Raw genomic sequence first — 24,508 nt, 5'->3', positions numbered from 1 at the left:
CGAAATCACATCGGCTGTTTTGATCTGACTGAGCAGACGTATCGCTTATGTTTAAACTACCTACGTTCATCGAGGTCTCAGATCTTCAGAGAATGCTATCAAAAATAAATTGGTAATCTATCCAAGAGTTTCATGTCCTGTTATCGCTACATAATCCAATAATCCCATTGACTATATGGTTCTTGGTTTACTTTTATTAACAACTGCAACCTTGTGCATATAAAACAAACAGATAAAAATGGGATGCATATATTTTTAGCCATTCTGTGGATTTATAAGACAGGAAGAAAAGGCGTGTGGGATTTTTAAATATATAGAATTTCTACAACATCGATATTTGCTCATTATATCGCTAAATTTATAGCTATTTCAAAGCGGAAAACTGCGAGATGACTTATAATGGATATTTATTCGGTCCCTACTTTGACTTTTTTCAAACGGAGAACCGGTGTATGGTACAATTGCTAAAAGAACATTATTCTGATACAAGGTGATCTGCATCGCTTTACCGGCTTCAACACTGGCTCGTGTTTTCTATATAAAAAGTTAATTTTCCTGTAAGAAATAAAGGAAAGCGATTCGGAAGATGCTCTTTCAAATTATTTGCCTTCCATCAAAAGCAGTCGATTCTACCGACTTCATAACGTCACACCTATTGTAATAAGTGTCGTTTCATTCTTTCAAATTTATATTCTACCTTCTATTTCCTATCATCTTCACTCTCTTTATTAAAAGAGGAAATCTTAAATATAACGAGAGTGGATAAAGCCATATGCAGACACATCAGGTTAATGAGTTTAGTCTGACACGTGATTTCCATTCTTAGTTAAAATATATTCATTAAATTACACTATCTTGGGGGAACGACATGAACATCAAACTGAATTTACTTTCGCCTAATAGTCCAAGGATAATTTTTGTAAGCGCACGAGAATGACCGATAACACTGACTTTAGTACTTAATTTATCTATTGTGGGAAGATTTAAATGACAAATTCCAAGAAATATTATCGTCTCCGATCCCAGTTAGGAAACTCTTGGACATAACGAAATTTCTAAAATAATGTTTATTGTTGTCACCAAGAATTTCTCTAACTTGACGTCACTTAAGTCTTGTGGACCATCTCTCAGTTTTGCGGAATCGGCTAATTGACAAGTTAAATCGTCAGTTATGATACTAGGTCATGATTTGAACACGTAATTGTAAAATATGAATGGTTATCATTCCTGACTAGGACATTGGCACCCGTATGTAACAAAGTTATGATAATCTATAAATTTATGCATCAAAATATAAATACGAACATTTTATAAATTGGGGAATATCTACGAGTGTCATCAGTTATAAATTAATCAGATACGATATGATCCTAATCAGGAATGATAACTATTCATAAGTTACGGTTAATAACCATTCATAAGTTACAGTTCAAATTATGATTTAGTGATCATAACTGACGATTCAACTTGTCAGTTAGCTAATACCGTAAGTTGGAGAAATCCTTGCCGTCAACGATAAACATTTCTCTAAATTTGACCAATGAAATTTTAGCAAAGGAGGTTACTCTTTTACTTGTTTCAGTCATTTGACTGTGGCCATGCTGGAGCACCGCTTTCAGTCGAGCAAATCGATCCCAGGACTTAATCTTTGGAAGCCTAGTACTTATTCTATCGGCCTCTTTGCTGAACCGCTAAGTTACAGGGACGTAAACACACCAGCATCGGTTGTTAAGCGATGTTGGGCTGGGGACAAACACAGACACACAAACATATACACACATACATATATACATACATACATATATATATATATATATATATATATATATATATATATATATATATGTACGACGGGCTTCTTTCAGTTTCCGTTTACCAAATCCACTCACAAGGCTTTGGTCGGCCCGAGGCTATAGTAAAAGATACTTGCCCAAGGTACCACGCAGTGGGAATGAACCTAAAACCATGTGGTTTGTAAGCAAGCTATATACCACACAGCCACTTCTGTGCCTATGGTTGAAAACATTAGTTGAAAAGTTTATGGCGTTTTCCACAAAATCAATAGAATGAAAATGTTACTTAGAATTTATGATTACAACAAATCCTTAACCAATTAAAAGGTGAAATGGATTATCTTTTAGTGAGTCAGCTTTAATTCATATCCAGTGATCTAACTATTCAAATGAGACTTTTCTTACCTATATCTAGCATTCCATTCTGTATCAAGCATCTTATCAACGTCACATATTGACGTACTGCTTTCGTCTTGGTACACACCATAATTAAACTAAACGTGACTGATAAAGCAGTAATGTTGATTACAAGAAATAAATGTTATTCCATATTGATTAATTGCTTAGTTATAACAAATATATTGTGAGAAATTTAATGCTAAAGAAATATTTTCAGCAACATGAAAACATTCCATAACTTTTTTTCCTATTAAAACCATTTCATGTTATTCATATTCATCACAATCATATTTATCATATTTAAACAAATTTTAAATTTATTTGGAATTATCAGTCAAGTTTAATCAAATTCTGGTGAATACCTAGATGAAAGTTAATATGTGGCATCCATAATATAATGCAGACTAGAAAGCTAAGTATAGATCAGGAAACACTCAATTGAATAGTCTGGTTATTTTTAAACACTGCATATAAATCAAAATTGAATCACCAAAAGATAATCCTTTTGACCTTTGTAGAAATTATTAAAGATTTGTTCCATAATTTCAAAAGCTGAGTCATCAAAAAAAATCCTTTTCATCTTTTAATTGGTTAAAGATTTATTCTAATCTGGAATTCTGCATAGTAATTTTTATCTTATTGGCTTTATAAATAATCCCAAGAACTTTTCGAATAATATCTTCTACGTCGTTTGCTAAAATTTTCGTTGGTTAAATTTATAATAACATTCACCGTTGACTCTAAATATTTCTCTAATTTGATATCGCACAAGTTTTACAGTCAATTACTCAATATTAAGGAATCGGTATAAAATGGATTATTGATAATCGTCAGTTATGAGCAATAAGTCATGATCTGAACACGTAACTGTAAGTAACGAACGGTTAATTACTAACCATTCATGACTCATCATATTTGACTTATAAATACCTAGTAGAGCCCTGGGTACCATGTTTAATAAATATCATTTTGATTTTGATGCATGAATATATAGATCATCATAACATAATTACATTGTGTTAAAGACTTCGATTATGTTTTCACTTTTGTTCCATAGCTAAGGTTGATTAAAGCACACAAACACATGTAATTCTTTTCTACTCTAGGCACAAGGCCCAAATTTTTGGAGAGGGGCGGGGCAGTCGACTAGATCGACACCCAGTACTTAATGTATCGACTAGAAAGGATGAAAGGCAAAATCGACCTCAGCGAAATTTGAACTCAGAACATAAAGACACACGAAATACTGCTAAGCATTTCGCCTGACGTGCTAACGTTTCTGCCAGCTCGCCGCCTTAACACAAACACATTTAATTGTCAAGTAAAATTGTTTTGTAGTGTTAAAAAGTGTCCTATGTGGAACAATAATCTGCGTTAGTTATAACCAAACAACTTGTAGCACAAATCTAACCCCTATCTAATGAAATTAGATTGAAAAACAGATTACAAATTAAATTCTCAACACGCCTTGAGGGAAAACTAAGCAATACCTATTTCTTTATTACCCACAAGGGGCTAAACATAGAGGAGACAAACATGGACAGACATAGGTAAGCAATAACAAACTAAGCAATACCGGACATTGATAAATTCGTAGATTCATTGACTGAATTTTTTTTTGTGCTTAATCTAAAATTCATGCATCGATTTTAAGAGAATAATTATAGAAAAATTGTGTATAAATCCATAAATGGCTGTACTTCTACATATGCTGTACCTAAATTAACACAAATGCGTTTGACGTGTTTGATTTTTTGAAGCACAATTTCATTGCGTATTCAAAGCATTAGAAAAACATTACCTTTAAATATTCTGAATAACTCAAGGGTATTTTTGTTTCTTGTTTAGATGACATTTCCAAAAAGGCTTTCAGCAGTGGCACAAATATCTAAAAGTAAATAAAAATAAAATTCAATCTAAACCTTCCGAAAGAAATCATATTGAACAATTCGGTAAGCTTCATTGCTTAATGATTCTAAGAAAGACAGTTTAAATGCGTGATCAATTATTAAAAGCAAAGAACACTATTAGTTGTTTTACCCACAAGAATGTGTCGTTCTTGTTGTTTATTCCTAAGTCAGCTGTCACCCATGTGTGTGCGTGTGTATGTGTGTATGTGCGTGTGGGGAGGGGGGCTCTCTGTGTGTGGCTCTGTCTGTCTGTGTGTGTGTGATCAAAGCAATTCCAGCTGTAACCATCTAAGCATAGTGCATCTTAGACAGCGCTATCCGATGTGATCTTTTCTAAAATGGTAAGGGAAAATTTGTGGGAGATTTAGTTCCTATGTCCAGCAGGTTGAGCGACAATAGTTTAAGCACTTTATTGGAAATATGTTCTAAATGTTTGTTTTAGAATTTTTGAAAAATGATAGAAATAACAGATTGTCAACTTTTTTTGTTAATATCAGAGAAAAAAACATTCCCCCTAAAAAACTTAGTAATAGAAAGAGTAGATTAGATTCACGGTTGGTCAATACAGTAGAATGCCATACCCCCAACTGAAAGAACATTGTTCTTATTCAGTCGTTGGTATAGCATTCTATGTTATAATTTTGTACCATGGAGTAACACAGATATCATCTGTAAGTAATACAAGCAAAGCATAAATGACGAGTGTTTCAGTTATATACTGTACAGTACTAAAATTAATCTACTAAGCTTACAGTCAACTCCAATGTATATTTGAATCTATATTAGATGGCTCCCCTACCAATACTACTAAGATATTACTATTAAAATCCTTAGTTATATTACAATTACTAATGGCGTATTATGGTATTTCCACTGACAAAACTAATGGGATGTCACTATTAAAATCACTAGTAATATTGTTATAACTGATGTGATATCACAATGTTTTACCTTAACGGCACTACTGGGATACGAGGGACGTTCAATAAGTAATGCCCCTGACATACTTGCAGTTGTTTGATCTAGCTGAAATTTTGCATGTGCAATTATTTATATCTCTATAGATTAAGTGGCAAATTACAGCTCTGAACTAATTGTGGTGTTTGAATTGAGTCAAGTGCGAAAGGGAGCCTGTTGAGTGTCGAGCAGTGATCCGGTTTTTGTATTTGAAAGGACACACACCACGGGAGACTTTTGATGAAATGAAAGTAATTTATGGTGATGATGCCCCATCATATGACCGTGTAAAACGCTGGCATCGAGAATTCAAACATGGTCGGAACTCTGTGGAAACAGCTCCCAGATCTGGTATAATTATTAAAATCTATATAATCGTGCAAAACTTTGTTGATATTTTACACTGAGATTCTTAAAAGAATGCAATGACTAAATCAACAATTATTTTATGTTGTGGTGTAGACCAGCTTAGATACGATATATGTACTCATTTGCTCATATTCGTGATGTACTCTCTCTTTTACTCTTTTACTTGTTTCAGTCATTTGACTGCAGCCATGCTGGAGCACCGCCTTTAGTCAATCGAGCAAATCGACCTCAGGACTTATTCTTTGTAAGCCTAGTACTTATTCTATCGGTTTCTTTTTGCCGAAGAACTAAGTTACGGGGACGTAAACACACCAGTATCGGTTGTCAAGCGATGTTGGGGGGGGGGACAAACACAGACACACAAACATATACACACACATACATATATATATGTATACATATATACGACGGGTTTCTTTCAGTTTACGTCTACCAAATCCACTCACAAGGCTTTGGTCGGCCCGAGGCTATAGTAGAAGACACTTGCCCAAAGTGCCATGTAGTGGGGCTGAACCCGGAACCATGTGGTTGGTAAGCAAGCTACTTACCACACAGCCGCTCCAGTGCCAGTAATTCAAAAATCTTAGTTAAGTTTTATAACTTTTTATAAATCCGAAGAAATGTAATGAACCCAAGATTGTAATTTTCATTCTTGCAGCTTTTGCGCTAAAAGTAATCAATACTTCATATAGTTGAGTTCAGTGCGTGATTAAGCGACAAACTGGAAGCTTCTGAAATATAGAGTGTCTTCTCAGAATGCTTCATGTTTCGATTCTAGAGTTTATATATTTTAGGAAACTCTTTAATGATTCTATACTTATGCTTTTGTTCGATTTTTATCGTAAATATTGCACTGTCCAACTGTCAGCACAGATTTGTGTTTATACAACTAATTACCAAATTGCTTTCAAAAGTTGCCTAGCAGGGTTAACGCTTTTTTTATGTCTGTTAATATGAAAAGGGAAAAGAGGAAGAAGAGAATTTCTTAAAATGATTTCAGACCCGCTATAAATCCGCATGACATGTTGGAAATCCAACATGAACGGCAAACAAATTATTCATGATAGTAACAGAATTTGAATGTCTGAGTATAATTCATGTAATATCTAGAACTGACTTCAAGCAAAAGTCTAAGTCTTCGTTTTTATGCAAAGGGAATAATATACGTCTCATTTTCATGCAGGTTCTAAAGAAAAGCATATAAAAGTCTCCCAAATAAATCTCATACATCCATATATCCTTCTCTTCGATACAAGTGACCAAGATATCGAGGAACTTTCAAGTACTGAAGAAGCTAATGAATACTGGTTTGGGAAAAGGTTTTCTTATCCTGAATATAATTAAAAAACATATCGCATTTCCATTATCATTTCACGAAATTGCATAAAAGCAAAAACTAAATAAAAAACCTGTTTCAACATTCACCAGATGGTGCACATCAGACGCAGCAGAGATTCAAGACTGAGAAATAATATCAAATATGGTGATAGCGATGCAGAACTTTGCTTTATTGCATACTTAAAGAACTCGCAAAGCACTTCCAAAGCCGTTCCTTCGATTGGAATGATGACTTTTAGCATTGTGAAAAGAGTTTCGAAAGAAATCAATGACAGAAAATTCCAAGCTAACTGCTAATTGCCTGAAAACCAAGATACCTTATCTCTTATGCAATAACATCTCAGTAACAGTCTGAGGCCTAAAGCGGGCACGTTATCCTCTCAAATTAAGTTAGTCCAATTTGAATGACTAGCGTACAAGTAAGTAATCGAAAATCTGTCTTGTAACCAACGCTTTGCTACATGCGTATTCACGATACTTAGATTTTAATATCCCGTTTAACTGGTCTTTCGCTTCAGGATCAGAAAATATACATTTTACAACACCGACTAACTTTCTGCAAAACTGAAGTGGGACCCACAGTGGTGAACTGCTCCTACATCTGGGGTGATACACATACGGTTATCCAAGACCTTATCAAAAAAAGGCCACCTAACTGATTAGCATGAAATCTTACATAAACACATTCCTATCTCTCGCCCCCCAAAAAAAACGCTGTGCTTGAAGGCGGCGAACTAGCAGAATCGTTAGCACGCCGGACGAAATGCTTAGCGGTATTTCGTCTGTCTTTACGTTCTGAGTTCACATTCCGCCGAGGTTGACTTTGCCTTCCATCCTTTCGGGGTCGATAAAATAAGTACCAGTTACGCACTGGGGTCGATGTAATTGACTTAATCCGTTTGTCTGTCCTTGTTTGTCCCCTCTGCGTTTAGCCCCTTGTGAGTAGTAAAGAAATGGGTATTTCGTCTGCCGCTGCGTTCTGAGTTTAAATTCCGCCGAGGTCGTCTTTGCCTTTCATCCCCTCGGGGTCGATAAAATAAGTACCAGTTACGCACTGGCGTCGATATAATCGACTTAATCCGTTTATCTGTCTTTGTTTGTCCTCTCTGTGTGTAGCCCCCTTGTGGGTCGTAAAAAATAGGTATTTCGTCTGTCTTTACGTTCCAAGTTCAAATTCCGCCGAGTTCGACTTTGCCTTTCGAGGTCGATAAATTACGTACCAGTTGCGTACTGAGGTCGATGTAATCGACTGGCCTCCTCCCACAAATTTCGGGCCTTGTGCCTAGAGTAGAAAAGAATAAATGCTTTGCTCTCTCTCTCTCTCTCTCTCTCTCTCTCTCTCTCTCTCTCTCTCTCTCTCTCTCTCTCTCTCCCTCCCTTCTACTGATGCACCTGTAGCTACAGCTTCCCGCAGCGAGCTGCTCTCATGTTACTCTGTTCAAACACTCTCCACTTACTCGTTTCCGCTCACCTCATTATCTACATTCTTTTCATCCACCAAGCCCGGCACCAAGTGCTGCTACCAGTTTTTACTTCCCAGACCATCTTTCCTCTGTATCTCCTTCTTATGTTTCCAGCAGTCGTCAGTTTTGAATTATTCAAGAGAAATATTAACAGCATTAATCTCACCTGTATTGAAAGGCACGAGAAGACTAAGAGCCCAGCCCTTACATAAGATCAGTACAATAGAAACAAAAACTTTAAAAATTACACGCCTCAGCGCAGTAGTCACCAATGACATTGCAACGTTGACGAGTGTTTCATTTTATGCGGTTGAAGACGAAGAGACTCCACAAAAGTGAAGTGGTATAGGTAGACTATAGTGAAGTGGTATAGGCGGCGAGCTGGCAGAATCGTTAGCACGCCGGGCGAAATGCTTAGCACCATTTCGTCTGCCGCTACGTTCTGAGTTCAAATTCCGCCGAGGTCAACTTTGCCTTTCATCCTTTCGGGGTCGATTAAATAAGTACCAGTTACGCACTGGGGTCGATATAATCGACTTAATCCGTTTGTCTGTCCTTGTTTGTCCCCTCTGTGTTTAGCCCCTTGAGGGTAGTAAAGAAACAAGTATAGGTAAACTACAGAAAATTATTCCCCACCTCCACTAAATACACGTAATATTTCAATCAATATTCCTTGAGAATATCGATTTTTACTTTTACAAAGTAGATGTATCCAGATTAAAGAATCAAATATATGATGCTGTAACATTTATGACTTTGTTTTCTCTAGGTCATAATTGGCATAAATGAATTGAAAGCACCTAAGCTGAGAGTTAAACCAGGTCACTGACCTGGTTTATCAGGAGTTTGGTGTTTACTATCTCCAGTATTCAAATTTAAAATTCTGAATTCGTATTCAAGATAATGTTTCGCCCAAATTCTCATGTATATGTATCTCTCTCTCTCTCTGTCTCTCTTTCTCTCTCCCTCCCTCTCTCTCTCTCGCGCGCGCGCTTTATTGAATCTAAAAGCTTCCCAGGCTTTTACTCAGATTTTCATGTAAGTGATTATCAGGCAAAAGCGAACGTCTGCCTTTTCGGGTGTTATTTTCTCCACCTTGTTTTTCACCTATGTCCTCACATGTGTGTGTGTGTGTGAGAGAGGAGAGAGAGAGAGAGAGAGAGAGAGAGAGAGAGACGGAGGACATTTTGAAATGGATGGATTTTTTTTCTATCTTAGTTTATCACGTGTTCGTCACCTGTTCGCTTAAGTGGATTTTCTTATAACATTCCTGAATATCCACCAAAGCATATATTTTTCAGTTACATCGAGTGGTTTTCCTGGTTAATATATTTTGACAAGGCCTAGCATACGAACAAAATTCGACTTAAGAGGATTTCCCTAAGCTCGAAGCAATATGAATATAGGCGTAATATAAAATATGTATACGGTGTGCACGTGTGCGTGATTAACTGAAATACACTTCAGGCGATTCACGTGAAAGTTGCGGGCAACAACCGTCTTTGGAGAAAGCATTTTAATTCAAACCATGATGTATACAGGCATTTTGATGTATGGTTACGCTAGATACATCTCCACACTCGAGCTTAACATCAGTGTTTGTTGTTTTGAAAGCTTGTACGTTGAAGTTTTCATTACTTATGTAAAAGATTATGGAGGCCGTATAATTATATGTTCATCATTAACAAAATCTGGTTTCAGTAACATTAATTATATGTATATATATTCTGTCAAATACACTAGCTTTAACAGCCGGTACAAGACGTACATTTATCTGAGTAGTTGGGATTAGTTATTTCATATCGTGTAATCTCAGCAATTATGAGAATAATTTCATAGACTGTATTCTGTATTGCCCACTGAAAAGATATTTTGGCGATAAACAGAGTACCTATGTAACTGAAGTAATATTCTGGTATTTGAAGAGATATACCAAACAAGATATCATATCAAAGGTGATCTTATTGCGACTAGTGGTTCTTTTTTTCGCGAAAATTGTTATAAAGACGCTAATCTGATGGCTCAGCATTTTATAGAAACTTACTCCTCTAGGGTAAAACGGCACCGCTACTTTAAATAACAAATGTTTCAATCCTTTAACATAATTTATACTTTTAAATATCTTTATTCTCAGGTATATAATTGTTTTCATTTGAGGAGGAGAATTCAGTTTTTGTTGTTATATGTGTGTGTCACTATTAGGAAATATTGGCTTGTGAGACCTAGTATTAAAAGCAGTTTTCAGGAGTTAAGATATGTATCGTTTCTATATTAGGAATGCTTGGTATATATAAAGAAAACACCCCATCACTTTCAAACTATATGTGGACAAATTTCGTCAAGGGATACCAAACTACCTATACATAGAATATCTCAGTCAACAACTCCCTCCTTGAATAGAGTATGCCACAAAACAAGACTTTAAAATGACTTCAAAATGACCAAGTTAGACATGGTCTGGGCTCATTTTGAGCCGAGACGATAGATAGATAGATAGATAGATAGATAGATAGATAGATAGATAGATAGATAGATAGATAGATAGATAGATAGATAGATGATAGATAGATAGATAGATAGATAGATAGATAGATAGATAGATAGATAGATAGATAGATAGATAGATAATATGTGTCTAATCGCTCTAGTTAATGTCTTCATGCGAAAGTGTTTTAAAATGTCTATTTACGGATGCATTGCAAATCTTCAGAAACTAATCACAGAAACACTCATCTAGATTACGTGTGGATAAATACTTTTTAGTAGCACGTTAAAGACTGATACGTGTCATTATCTGGGAATGGGTGTATGTGATAATAAATGATAATATCAGGTAGTTCATTACTGTATAGAAAGTAGTACGAGAAGAATGTGGACAACACTCCAGGTTTTTTGGAGAATGTGGATCGGTGAGAGCCCCATCGAGGCATATTGTGATGGAATTGTCTGAGATGAAATTCCTGTGATAGATTGTGATGAATAGAGATGACTTGAAGTAGTTGACGCTGATTATTCATATCCTCACGAAGCAATTGTTTTTACACTTAGTGACTATGTATATAATAATAAATGCGCCCTTTTAAAGCCTAGCCAGGCTCTTGAGCCCGGTTTCCCGGTTTCAATGGAGTATGTGTTCCCCAGCTGGAAGGGACGCCAGTCCATCGCAGCGTTACTCATTTTGCCAGCTGAGTGGACTGGACCAACGTGAAATAAAGTGTTTTGCTCAATAACACAACGCGACGCCCGGTCCAGGAATCGAAACCACAATCTTACGATCATGATGCTGACACCCTAACCACTAAACCACAGTGACTATGTTTATTTTTAAAATCTGAATTTCTTAAACTTTATTTTCTTTTCTTCAAATTTTAGCAATTTTTTATTCACATACTGGATTACTTACGGATTAATCACGCCCCTTCAGTTTATTTAAGCTCATCTTTTCAAGATACCTTACTTTTCTATGAATTGCTAAGCATTTTGTCTGGTGTGCTAACAACTCAGCCGCCTTGGGCGCGCCAGAAATAGAAATGCTCCTTTAAAAATAAACAACCAGACAGAGAGAGAGGGGGGAAGAGAGAAAGATTTCTAAATAAAGATCATTTTCAGTTCAGACGAGAAACTCAATTTTCTCGTCTGAAACTTAATATTCTTGGTCGACTTTGCCTTTCATCCTTTCGGAGTCGATAAATTAAGTACCAGTTGCGTACTGGGGTCGATCTGATCGACTGGGCACCTCCCCCAAAATTTCGGGCCGTGTTCCTAGAGTAGAAAGGAATATTCTTAGTCGTTGGTATTTTTTGAGGGGTTTTTTTTTTTCAGTTTATAAAAGTGCTGAATACAACCAGGAACTGTAGCTTATATCATTAAGGTGGCGAGCAGGCAGAATCCTTTGCACGCCGAGTAGTCTGCTTAGCGGCATTTCGTCCATCTTTACGTTCTGAGTTCAAATTCTATCGAGGCCGACTCTGCCTTTCTTCCTTTTGGGGTCGATAAAATAAGTACCAGTTGAACATAGGGGTCGACGTACCTCCGAACTTGCTGGCCTTGTGCCAAAATTTGAGACTAATACTAGTAGTTCTAATTTAATTATTAATGAATAAACTTTCTGTTCTTGTAAAAAGCAGTGTTCAAATGACTACAGTAATTATTCGCTGATAAATAAATCCCCTGGACATTACTGCCTCGACTCATATGGCATATAAGCGACCGAGATCACAGTATATTCCTGTACAGGAGGCCAGGTTGCTCATTTACAGATTAGCAGACTGAAGCAACGGAAAATGAAATTTTTTACTCAAGAACACAATACACCGTCTGGTCCGAGAATCGAAACCATGATCTTGCCAACAATCCCCTAACCATTAGGCCACGCACCTTCACTCGTTGATAAATATGGTTTTTAAATATTTGATGCGTGGTTTTGCTTTTACTGCTTCTGGCACACCCAAGGCGGCGAACTAGCAGAGACGTTAGCACGCTGGAGAAAATGCTTTATGTTCTCAGATCAAATTCTGCCGAGGTTGATTATGTCTTTCATCCTTTCGGGGTCGATGAAATAAGTACCAGCTGAGCTCTGGGGTTGATCTAATCTCCTTCCCTCGAACTTGCTAACCTGGTGCCAAAATTTGAAACTATTTTTGGCGCACCCTCATTCGAGTACCCTAAGACGCTTAGCCAAGTACTGTGGTTCTCAACCTTTTGTAACTCAGAGCATTCTTTCGCCAAAAGGTATTTTTCAAACACCTTCTACCTATGTAAAAAAAAAAAATTTAATCAAGCAAAAGCTAATCTTGTGGAATGGGTTTTTTTTTAATCCACATTTTCTAATATTGTCCCTTATAAATATGTGCTTCTTTTCGGATACTTGCGTGGGGTAGTGTACCTGTGCTAAATTTCTAAGAAAATTATTAACGAAGGTGAGGGTCTATTTAATGAAAATAAAATGGACCTTAGCACATCATCAATCATGTTCCTGCTCACTGATAACACAATGATCAATACATATTCTAATCCTGACAAAGATGTTTTCAATAGTGTGTTTAAAATATAAGTAGGGTTTTTTTTTCTAAGAAAAATCCCGATCCCTCTAAACACCAACAGAAAAGGGCGTTACCTCCCAGGTTAAAAACCACTGGCCTAGTGCATGAGTCCCTCTTTTTTCAATGGTCCAAGCATCAATCGGACAGAGCTGGGTATCTTTATCTATCCTTATTTACTTTAGAGTATTCGCATGGAAAAACAAAGTTTCAGAAAAAAAAAAAGAAATGAGGTTGTTGTAACATTCATTCTTTTTTCTTGACATTGCTGTCCAAAATTAGATGAGATGGGTGGGAATCGAAATCGAGTCAAAGAATCAACCTGCCAAGAGAATAATTCCAAGATCACTCTAAAGAGTTAATGATGTTAAGAGGCGCAGGAGTGGCTGTGTGGTAAGTAGCTTGCTTACCAACCACATGGTTCCGGGTTCAGTCCCACTGCGTGTCACCTTGGGCAAGTGTCTTCTACTATAGCCTCGGGCCGACCAAAGCCTTGTGAGTGGATTTGGTAGACGGAAACTGAAAGAAGCCCGTCGTATATATGTATATATATATGTGTGTGTTTGTGTGTCTATGTTTGCCCCCCCCCCCAACATCTCTTAACAACCGATGCTGGTGTGTTTACGTCCCCGTAACTTAGCGGTTCGGTTAAAGAGACCGATAGAATAAGTTCTAGACTTACAAAGAATAAGTCCTGGGGTCGATTTCCTCGACTAAAGGCGGTGCTCCAGCATGGCCACAGTCAAATGACTGAAACAAGTAAAAGAGAAAAAAAAAAAAAAGAGAAAAGAGAGATGACAGTATTCATAACATAACAAGTAGGTAGATCATTCTCTCAAATGTTATTTTTCTCTTTCAGCCCGAATGTACAAAATATGTTATAATTCAATATGAGTTTCTCCACGTGACTCCCTGGTTAACAATAAAGACTATCAATTAAGCACCGGGGAGTTCCTCGTGAATATGTTGTCGCGTAAGCATGATATATTTTGAATATATTTAATAATGAAATAATAAAAATATTGCGGCCTGCATTATTTTCTGTTAATATGTATATCCTCCCACTTGAAGTGTTCTACTTTTCAAAATGTTTCAACTTCACTGTGTTGGCTCTCCCTTTTGTCTTCTTTTAAGTGAATTATATGGAGGCGTAGTATTTCTCCTTAATAGGATTTTCTAAGTTGGCAGAAAGAAGAATGAAAATATCACGTGGACGAAGAGAATAGACACTTTCCTTTTGTTTCTTTATAGTGTGAACATTACCAACTTATATTAATGTTGCATGTTTGGGATTTGATCACTTTTTACGAGATCTCTATACTAAAAAAAAGAAGATAACTTTTGGCAACAAGGTAATGCATGATGAACTCCTTTCAACGCATCACAAATGCTCTTTATTGCAACACTTAATATAGAATAAATCACTATTATTAACAATTTTCCACCAATAATGGACCAATTACGCGAGGAACCTCATGAAATACTGTCAAATTAATATTCTTCTCTACTCTAGGCACAAGGCCCGAAATTTTAGGGAAAGAGGCCAGTCGATTAGGTCGACCCCAGTACGCAACTGGTACTTATTTAATCGATCCCGAAAGGATGAAAGGCAATGTCGACCTCTGCAGAATTTGAACTCAGAACATAAAGACATACGAAATAGCGCTAAGCATTTCGCCGGGCGTGCTAACGTTTCTGCCAGTTCGCCGCCTTTTAAAACCCTTATGGCAGACGAAATACTGCTAAGCATTTCGCCCGGCGAGCTAACGTTTCTTATTTCTTTATTGCTCACAAGGGGCTAAACATAGAGGGGACAAACAAGGACAGACAAAGGAATTAAGTCGATTACATCGACCCCAGTGTGTAACTGGTACTTAATTTATCGACCCCGAAAGGATGAAAGACAAAATCGACCTCGGCGGAATTTGAACTCAGAACGTAACGGCAGACGAAATACCTATTTCTTTACTATCCACAAGGGGCTAAACACAGAGAGGACAAACAAGGATAGACAAACGGATTAGGTCGAGTATATCGACCCCAGTGCGTAACTGGTACGTAACTGGTACGTAACTGGTACTGGTGGTGGTGATGATGATGATGATGAAGAAGAAATTATTGTGTACAGTGCTCAGGTGCACTACAAATTATCAAAGGTGCATGTATAGGACATAGAATTATGTACAAATGTCAGGAAAGTGCACAGTGTATGAGCCATGATATACTCGTGTGCATGCGTATGGTGGTAGGGGATATCAGGTGTACAGTTGGCGGATTTCAGGAAGCATGAAGGTTTTAAAGGAATCAATGTCTCGGCAGTTCACAACTGATGTAGGTAATTTATTCCATGTTTCAGCAACTCTGAGTGTGAAAAGTCATGGAAGCTACGCTGTTTTCTGACTTTGTAGGCATGCCCACGTGTGTTGATTCTATTGAATTAAACATCTTTGAACAGAAAATCAGTCTCTTTCACTTTTTGCACAGAATGAGTTATATACCGAGAAGAGAATTATCTCAGTCAATTGACGGAACAATTTGAAAAGCTAAGGAAAGAAAGTGACTGCATGCTATCCATTCTATTGCAGCAAAATGTTAAATATATGAATACATAATTGAATATATATTCTCTTTTTCTCTTTCTCTTTCCCTTTTACTTGTTTCAGTCATTTGACTGCGGCCATGCTGGAGCGCCGCCTTTAGTCGAGCAAATCGACCCCAGGACTTATTCTTTGCGAGGCTAGTACTTATTCTACCCGTCTGTTTTAGCGAACCGCTAAGTTACGGGGACGTAAACTCACCAGCATCTGTTGTCAAGCGATGTTGGGGGGACAAACACAGACACACAAACATGTACACACACATACATATATATAGTCACTTTGCAACTATATGGTTTCAGGTTCAGTCTGACCGAGCCGAGTGAGTGAATTTCGGAAAGTATTGGTAGCCCGTCGTGTGTGTGTGTGTGTGTGTGTGTGTGTGTACCTTTGTGTCTGTGTTTGTCTTCGTACACCGCTTGACATCAAGTGTTGGTTTGTTTACGTCCCTGTAACTTGGTAGTTTGGCAAAAAAAAAAGACTTTAAAAAATAAGTACTGGAGCTGTTCGACTAAAATCCTTTAAGGCGGTGCTCCAGCATGGCGACAATGAGTGAAATAAATAGAAAGGTAAAAGAATTGTCTAGATTTATGTTATTCATGAAATTGCTTTAGAAATGCTATGACAAAGCTGATTCGATTAAGTTACAATGCTTGAAAATGAATTTAACTGCACATTCACATTTTTTTAAAGATTTCAGACGATTTAGAAATGCTTCCACACTCAAATGCATCAAACTTTTAATACTGATAACCATAGAAACTCTTTCAGAATAGATTTTCATGATTACGTGTAAGAAAGGTTTGATTTTGTCTATCAGTAATGGACAACCGTAGACAAGATTCTGTCTATTAGATCTCAACATCATAGGATAGTCTAATCGAGGCTGTTAACCAGATAACATAGGAATTAAACAATAACGTATATTCACAGTTACATGAAGCCAACACACAGCGACACTTCGAAGTCACTACCAAATATTTCTTTGGAAAAATAAACTTCAATGTTTCTTTTTTTTTTCGGTTAATATTTTGTCTTTGTACATAATTTTATACAAAACACACGTAGACAGACAGACAGATATATATACATGTATATGAGTGTGTGTGCGTGTGTGTTGGCGCTGTGCCTTGCCTAGCAAGTAATTTGTTGTAATTACTGAAAGAATAAATTGTTGAAACTGGAGCAATTGCACCACTGAAGAGCCGTTTTAGCCAGTTCAAAACAGCACCCATCAACCCCACCATCCAAAAAAAAAACTGTTGAATTAACTTTTGTTTATTTACTGAGGAGTCGAAATTTGCGTTGGCTACAAATTACGACCAGTTTGCTAAAAGTGTTGACCTGGCACAACAGAAATTACAAATGAGTTTAACAGTTTTGTGGTATTAAAGATTACAAATGGCTAAAATGACTGTTCAACAATGTCAGTGACCTCTCTCTCTCACACACACACACACACACACACACACACATACACACACATATACGTGTGTGTGTGTGCGTGTGTGTAAGTATAGTAATGACTAAGTGAGTTGGCAAATATTTTCAGTTGCAACATACAAGTTTCGTCCATTTCTTCATACATACATGCACGCATAATACATATATTCATGCATACATGCATACACTCATATATACATGCATGCATGCATACATACAGCTTGTCTCCCCCACATTTCAGCACCTCTGCAAGTCTTTCGTCCATGTCAGGTGATTTCCCATTGTTCATTTGTAATATGGCTTTGTTGACTCCTTCGTGATTTGATACCTCATCTGAACATTTCTTTAATGTTCGCTGCTTAATATCCTGTTCAATAGCTCACTGTAGTGTTTCCTCCACCAAATCTGTATCTCATTTGGCTGCTTCCAGATCTTATTTCCATCTTTGGCCTTAAAAAGAGCAAACCTAAGACTTCTTGCTGCCGTTGATACATTATCTTACAATCTTTAAACGTTTGACACGTTTTGAAGGGTTCGGGATTTTTCTTTCCACCAGGCATTCTGGATGCTCTGAAAACAATTTACACTTTTCCTTTCATTTTCTTTAATGTTACCACTGCTTTCTTCTTATCGATCTCTCTATATATAAGAGGCAAGTTGTCTGTCTGTGTGTCTGTCAGGTTGTACCCTTACCCTGACCACGGCTTTCAACCGATTCTGATGAAACTTGACACACACATAGCCCAATGTCATAATTCAAAACTAATGCAGCGAAAATTTTGAAAAGTTCCGCCAGTTCTGAAAAAATCGATAAATTCGACATGGAGTCTAGAATCTAAGCTTATCATATGCAACACATTTTCCGTTGTAGTTTTCGCAACATACAATCGATTTTCACCAAACTCATGGTGAAGCTTAATGTTACCCTAAGGAACTTAATTCTGTCGTTAGTTTTCCATGCAATACCTTACCATCAGAAAAAAATCGATAAAATCATGCCATTTTGGGAAATCGCGTTCAAATTCAAGATGACATATTTTCGACAATATCTTTAACAAATTGGCAGGAATTTTTTTTTTAATTCACAGCGAGCATCATGTCTACTCCAAGGAACTATATGGCCCTTTTGATTCCAATAGGATACGTTATTACTGGAAAAAATCGGTTAATTACATCATATGTGGCACACATAGTAAACCGATCTTTCTGCGTTTTCTTTTGAAAATTCACATAGATTTTCCCTACTTCTTCATGCATGCAAGGGAACGGTGCCTTGAATGCCTTAATGTCTTTTAGGCTTCATTTTACAAAATAACGGTTCAATGAGTACAAAAAAGGGTAAAAGGGTAAAGGGCATTGCTTATTGACAAAGTTTCTTACATACCGGGCAACGCCGGGCTATGCTGCTAGTTGAAGATAAATTTGGAAGTAGTGTCTCTTCTTGTAGTATTTGTTTTCTCTCCAGCAGTTTGCAAATCATTCTCATAGGACTAGTCTTGTTTCCGGTTTTTAATGTCCAGAATTTCTTTAGATGTGTTACGCTTTACTCTTTACTTGTTTCAATCATTTGACTGCGGCCATGCTGGAGCACCGCCTTTAGTCGAGCAAATCAACACCAGGACCTATTTTTTAGAACCCTAGTACTTATTCTATCGGTCTCTTTTTGCCGAACCACTAAGTTACGGGGACGTAAACACACCGCCATTGGTTGTCAAGCGATGTTGGGGGACAAACGGAGACACACAAATATATACACACAAACGTATATATATACATATATACGACGGGCTTCTTTCAGTTTCCGTCTACCAAATCCACTCACAAGGCCTTGGTCGGCCCGAGGCTATAGTAGAAGACACTTGCCCAAGGTGCCATGCAGTAGGACTGAACCCAGAACCATGTGGTTGGTAAGCAAGCTACTTATCACACAGCCACTCCTGCGCCTATCTTTTTCTATCTTTTGTCTATCTTTTTCTTGAAACTCTCCCAAATATTCACCTTTCAATGACTACTTTCAACACATCTTGAGTTTTCTTTTGGTTTTTTTTTTCACTGAAGTTCGTCCACAACAAGCTTTCTGTGTATAGTTGTTTTGCGTTGAAACTAAGACTGCTTCTTAAGCCAAAACATTGACTCTAACTAATTGATGATCAGTCCCGTACTCAATACCACTCATGATTTTCATTGTTTCTATATCCTGTAGATCACGCTTTTTAGTAACAATATAGTCAATCATATGCTCAGAACACGGATGCATCCATATCTCTTTGTACTTGCTTTTTTGACGAAAAACGTGTTGCTGATGGTCAGATTATACGCATTGCATAATTGTAGGAGATGCAGTCCATTGCTGTTGGTTTTACGAAAACAATATTTTCCCAGGCAATGCCAAATATTTCGCTCAGTTCCTACTCTAGCATTAAAGTCTCTCATTAGAAATATCTTGTTATCCTTGTGAGTACCAGATAACAACTTTCTCAGATCAGCCTCGAACAGTAGCATACTCTTTTCAGAATGTTACATTGTGAGAGCATAAACACTGACTGTAGTGGTTTATCTTCCTTTATCCAATGGTAGTCGAAGGCTTATTGTCCTATCAGATGTGCCAAAAAGGTAATTCTTCGAGCCTCTCAACTAACTTGGTCTTTATAGCAAATCCTACACTACTCCCCCTGTCCTCTTTCTCTGCTTTCCCTTTCCAGAAGAACGTATAGCCTGCATTGAATTCGGTGATCTGCCCTTCGTTAGCAAGACATGCTGTGACATCAACGAATGTCATATCTCTTTAACTCCTCTGCTAAAAGAACACTCCTATTTTCACATCCTAAGAAAGTAAGGTGCGAATATTTCAATAACCAACTTTAACAGTCTACTTAATTGTCAGATGCGCTGCCGAGCTGTTGTCTCTACTTTTTTTCGCCATTGAAAATTACATTATGACACGCAGTAGATTGCCAAAGTTCAGGTTTGCAGCTACATATTTTCAGTCTGTTAAACTGTATATGCTATCACTCCTCTATTGCCATTGGACTTTCAAGAAGAACAACTCATTTTTCAGATGGTAATCATTCATTTTCAAGATAACATGTGCATTAGTATATTTTGAGTGATTTGTGCAGCACCATATCCCCTTTTTGAATGCTGCAAAGCTTATCAGTGACTGGCATTAAATTTGGTTTCCTTCTTAGCAAGATGTTCAGCATACTTGAGTGGATGTGCCCTCCAGTTGTCAATAAAGTTCCTCCCCGAGACCACGGTACTCTTTGCCATGATGCCGATCTGTTGACATATGGCTCTAGAGTCGCTGCTGCCCATAGAAAAGCAGGATTTATAGTCAGTGTTTACTCCCATGGATCCGCAGTCTTTAGTCAGGGCTAACTCGTGGAGAATGTGATCTAAGAAATCACGCACAGCAGTCCTTTGTGGAGAGGCTATGAACTTTTTCTTTGACTTCAACACATACCTGGTACCCCCAGCCCCCAAAGCTCAAGTAGAACTTTCACGTAAATGAACCATCAAAGGTTTGCTTACAATCGTTTTACACAACATCGTATGCTTCACTGAGCACTCTTCATCCCTGACTATCGAAGTGCAGATAAAACTGGAGAGTAAACCGCGCTTTTCAATTAAGCTAGAATACAAAATACAAAATATACACGAAATATACAAAATATAAAAGGATAGATAGATAGATAGATAGATAGATAGATAGATAGATAGATAGATAGATAGATAGATAGATAGATAGTAGGTAGGTAGGTAGGTAGGTAGGTAGGTAGGTAGGTAGGAAGGTGGGTAGGTATATAGATAGATAGATAGATAGATAGATAGATAGATAGATAGATAGATAGATAGATAGATAGATAGATAGATAGATAGATAGATAGATAGATAGGCAGGCAGGCAGGTAGGTAAGTTTAGGTAGGTAGGTAGGCAGGTAGGCAGGCAGGCAGGCAGGCAGATAAACAGACAGACAGATAAGAATATCAACTTAGCAGGCTTAGTTACCAGTATAATCCCCGACGATCCAACTATGTAACAAATTGTACTGGGTAACTTGTCACTAGAAGTACTCAAGGGCAAGTGACCTGATGCATAATTAAACAATATGTAAACAATGTTGGATAGCCATTGACACTCATGAGTTCCTCCATCCTTAGTGCCAGGTCGCTTGCTCTTGAATACTACTGGTAACATGAATACCCAGTACAACTTGTTAATACTTTTCTTGATCTCTAAATATATTTATGAATGATATACATAATCCAACCGCAAATTATTCGCTCGGATTGACCAACAAGTGCTTGTGTCAGTAAAATTGTATTTTAAATGTAGTTTCCGTTAATCTGCTGTAAGATTTCGGCAACGAGCCATAGTTCACTTTTAATTCGACCTTGCCACAGGACACCAAAGAAGAGACATGATATTTTACATTGAGCGAGCAGTTACCAAGGTTTCTATAATTAAACCTGCTCTCGGTTATGGTAGTGTTGTTTTGTGACATGTGTTTAGCATTAATTGAAGTTATGAAGTTTCCGAAATTTTTGCAACAAAAGAAACTTTTATAACATTCTATTGAAACTTTTATGACAACTATTTTCGCTATTAAGAAAGTCTTTGGCTATATTTATTCTAGCTTTTAAACTAAAAACTGGACAATGAAAGATCACACACGCGCGCATACATGTATAAGGACACACACACACACACACCTATGAGAGATAAAAGACTGGAAATAGACTATTTGAACAGGCTCTACCACCGAATGCTTCGCAAGAGATATGCTAATCTTTTGAAAAAGTATCTGTATTCAAGAATAGTGATGATATATTTACTTACATTGAAGATGAAACGACGTTGGATATTTGGTTAATGATAAGAACCCTTATTAATACATACATATTTAAAAAAAGAACTTCTCATTAAGTTTATGACAAGCGAAAAAATTGGTAGCATCTAAATCTAACGTTATGTCTAGAGATGTTACTTTTGTAAGGTGTTCTTAAGAGTGACTTTTAATTCTAATTCACTGAATACTAACATATCTTTCCTGAATCTGTCTATGGCAGTTTATATTTCATCTGGCATCAGGAACCTTTTATGCAATAAATTCAAAAACATATTAACCCATTAACTGCCAAATTTTTTTATTTATATTTTTGGCTTTGCCAGGTGTCTTGGGAGTTAAAATGATATATGGTATTTAAATTTTCTTCATATGTGAGTTAGTTTGGAAATTATGATAAATTTTTAGAAAAGTCCCAAATGGGGCATCGCTGAAAAAAAGCAAATTTATCCTTTTCTATACAATTGCAATGATAAATATATAAGTTTTTTTTAAACTAGAGTATCAAATGCGAATGTGTATGAAATATCAATGAATGATATAAATGGGAAATGCTAAAAAAAAAAAAAAAAACTTTTTCAAAACAGTCAATATTTTGGTAGTTCAAAAATTGCGATTTATGACAAAGTGCCTTCTAGAGTTAGCCAGAACTGATAATGACAAACTTTAACTGCTAAATATTGTTAAACACACCTCTGCAAACGTAATGTACATGAACAATACACTGAAAAGGGTGAGACTGCTTTTAGCAGATCCCCAAATGTGGCTCATGGTAGGTAATGGGTTTTAGGTTAAAACATAGAGATGACAACACAAGGACAGACAAGGTGTCGGGGATCGGATGGTACAACAGCATGAGACACAAAATTTAAAAATTAATGATAATTGCATATGAGAAAAACGAATGGAAAAACAATAAAGAAGTGAGGTACAGGTATGACCCCACAGACCACGTTCCAACACTGAACTTTTGGTAACTTTATGCTCTCGCTCAAGTTGGCTCATTCGCTCTCAACATATTTGCAATTTTCTTCCACCTTTTCTCATAACCAATGGTTTCACACATCGCCGCCCATTCAAAACCACCCAACCCATACTTAACCCAACCAAATTCCCTCTATTCTTTTTTTACCCTGCCTGTATTTTCTATAGCAGAGAGTAGTTTCTTAGCATGTTGAATGATATTAATATTTGAATCGGTAATGGATGTAATAGTATAAGTGAAAGCTAAGTAGTTATAGTTTAGAAACAGAGGGATAAAAATTGACAATATCAAACTGAAGGAATTTACAATTCGTTTTGTGTTATCAAGCCATTCCAAAGCTGGTAAGTTTTTATTTTATATATGGAGTTTCGCTAGTTTTTACCCTAAAGATAAACAGGATCAGAGATGGGTTCTTTTACTTCAGTAGATTTATTTCTAAACCGATAAACCACTAAATGAAATCAATTAAAATTTCTTAGAAAAGATTTTATTTGTTAGCGCTGGTACTCAAACACACACACACACACACACACACACACACACACACACACACACACACACACACACACACACACACACACACACACACACACACACACACACACACACACACACACACACACACACACACACACACTTACACACACACACACACACACTACTCTGAAGGTTAGTGACACCAAAATTACATGCAAGAAAAATGGCCAGAAAATAACACGAGTTCCCGTTTAATCAAGCACTACTGTTGATGACCGATATGATCGATTCTGAAATCATTTGGAAAACGGTGTTGGGCCGGTGAAGGTATTTGTTTTTTATCCGTCTACACTACTGCTATCAACTATGGTCGTCATATAGTGTTTTATTAGCAGCGGACCGTGAAGCAATCCAACGTTACTAAACCAAGATGATTGTTTCCATGCTATAGATTAGCTACTGGAAGAGCTGAAAGAACTAACACTGATCACTGGAGCGAAGATGAGAAAGGTGCACTGTGATGTAGATATGGACATAGATACTGGAAACCTAGCATCAAACCTTGATTCTGAAAGCTATACTGATTGTGAACTACTGCATAGTGCAAAAGATCTTACACACCATCTAGAGCTAGTATTTAAAGCTTAGAATTCAAAAGCCCATTTATTTTTTATATCTGGCTGGAAATAGACCTGGAGTAGATTCAAATGTATACAAGAAGCAACCGGACATTCTACAAGATCCTCAAGATACGGAAAATTATGGAAGAGCTGTACAATAGTACCAAGAGTACTATGGTCATATTTGTTTGAAGTAAGTGTACATCTAACGCAAGGTTGTATGCTTTGTCCCAAGTCTCAAAATCTTCCTGGAGTACGCCATGAAAGAATTC

At 37.0% G+C, this 24,508-nt stretch overlaps 1 protein-coding gene across 2 annotated transcripts in view; it reads right to left on the bottom strand.

Moving 5' to 3' along the window:
• The window catches only part of LOC115214025 (tryptophan 2,3-dioxygenase-like), a 141,498-nt gene that overhangs the window by 101,234 nt on the left and 15,756 nt on the right, over nt 1-24,508 (bottom strand). For both annotated transcript variants that reach the window (XM_036504787.1, XM_029783046.2), the window contains exon 2: nt 3,994-4,080. In XM_036504787.1, coding sequence (XP_036360680.1) covers nt 3,994-4,047 — 54 coding nt within the window. In that variant the 5' untranslated portion in view covers nt 4,048-4,080. The remainder of the gene's footprint in view (nt 1-3,993; nt 4,081-24,508) is intronic.

The sequence above is a fragment of the Octopus sinensis genome, linkage group LG7, assembly GCF_006345805.1.
Source record: "Octopus sinensis linkage group LG7, ASM634580v1, whole genome shotgun sequence".
In the NCBI taxonomy this organism is placed as follows: domain Eukaryota; kingdom Metazoa; phylum Mollusca; class Cephalopoda; order Octopoda; family Octopodidae; genus Octopus; species Octopus sinensis.
Note: the sequence above shows the minus strand (reverse complement) of the source record. Positions and strands in the feature narration are given on the sequence as shown.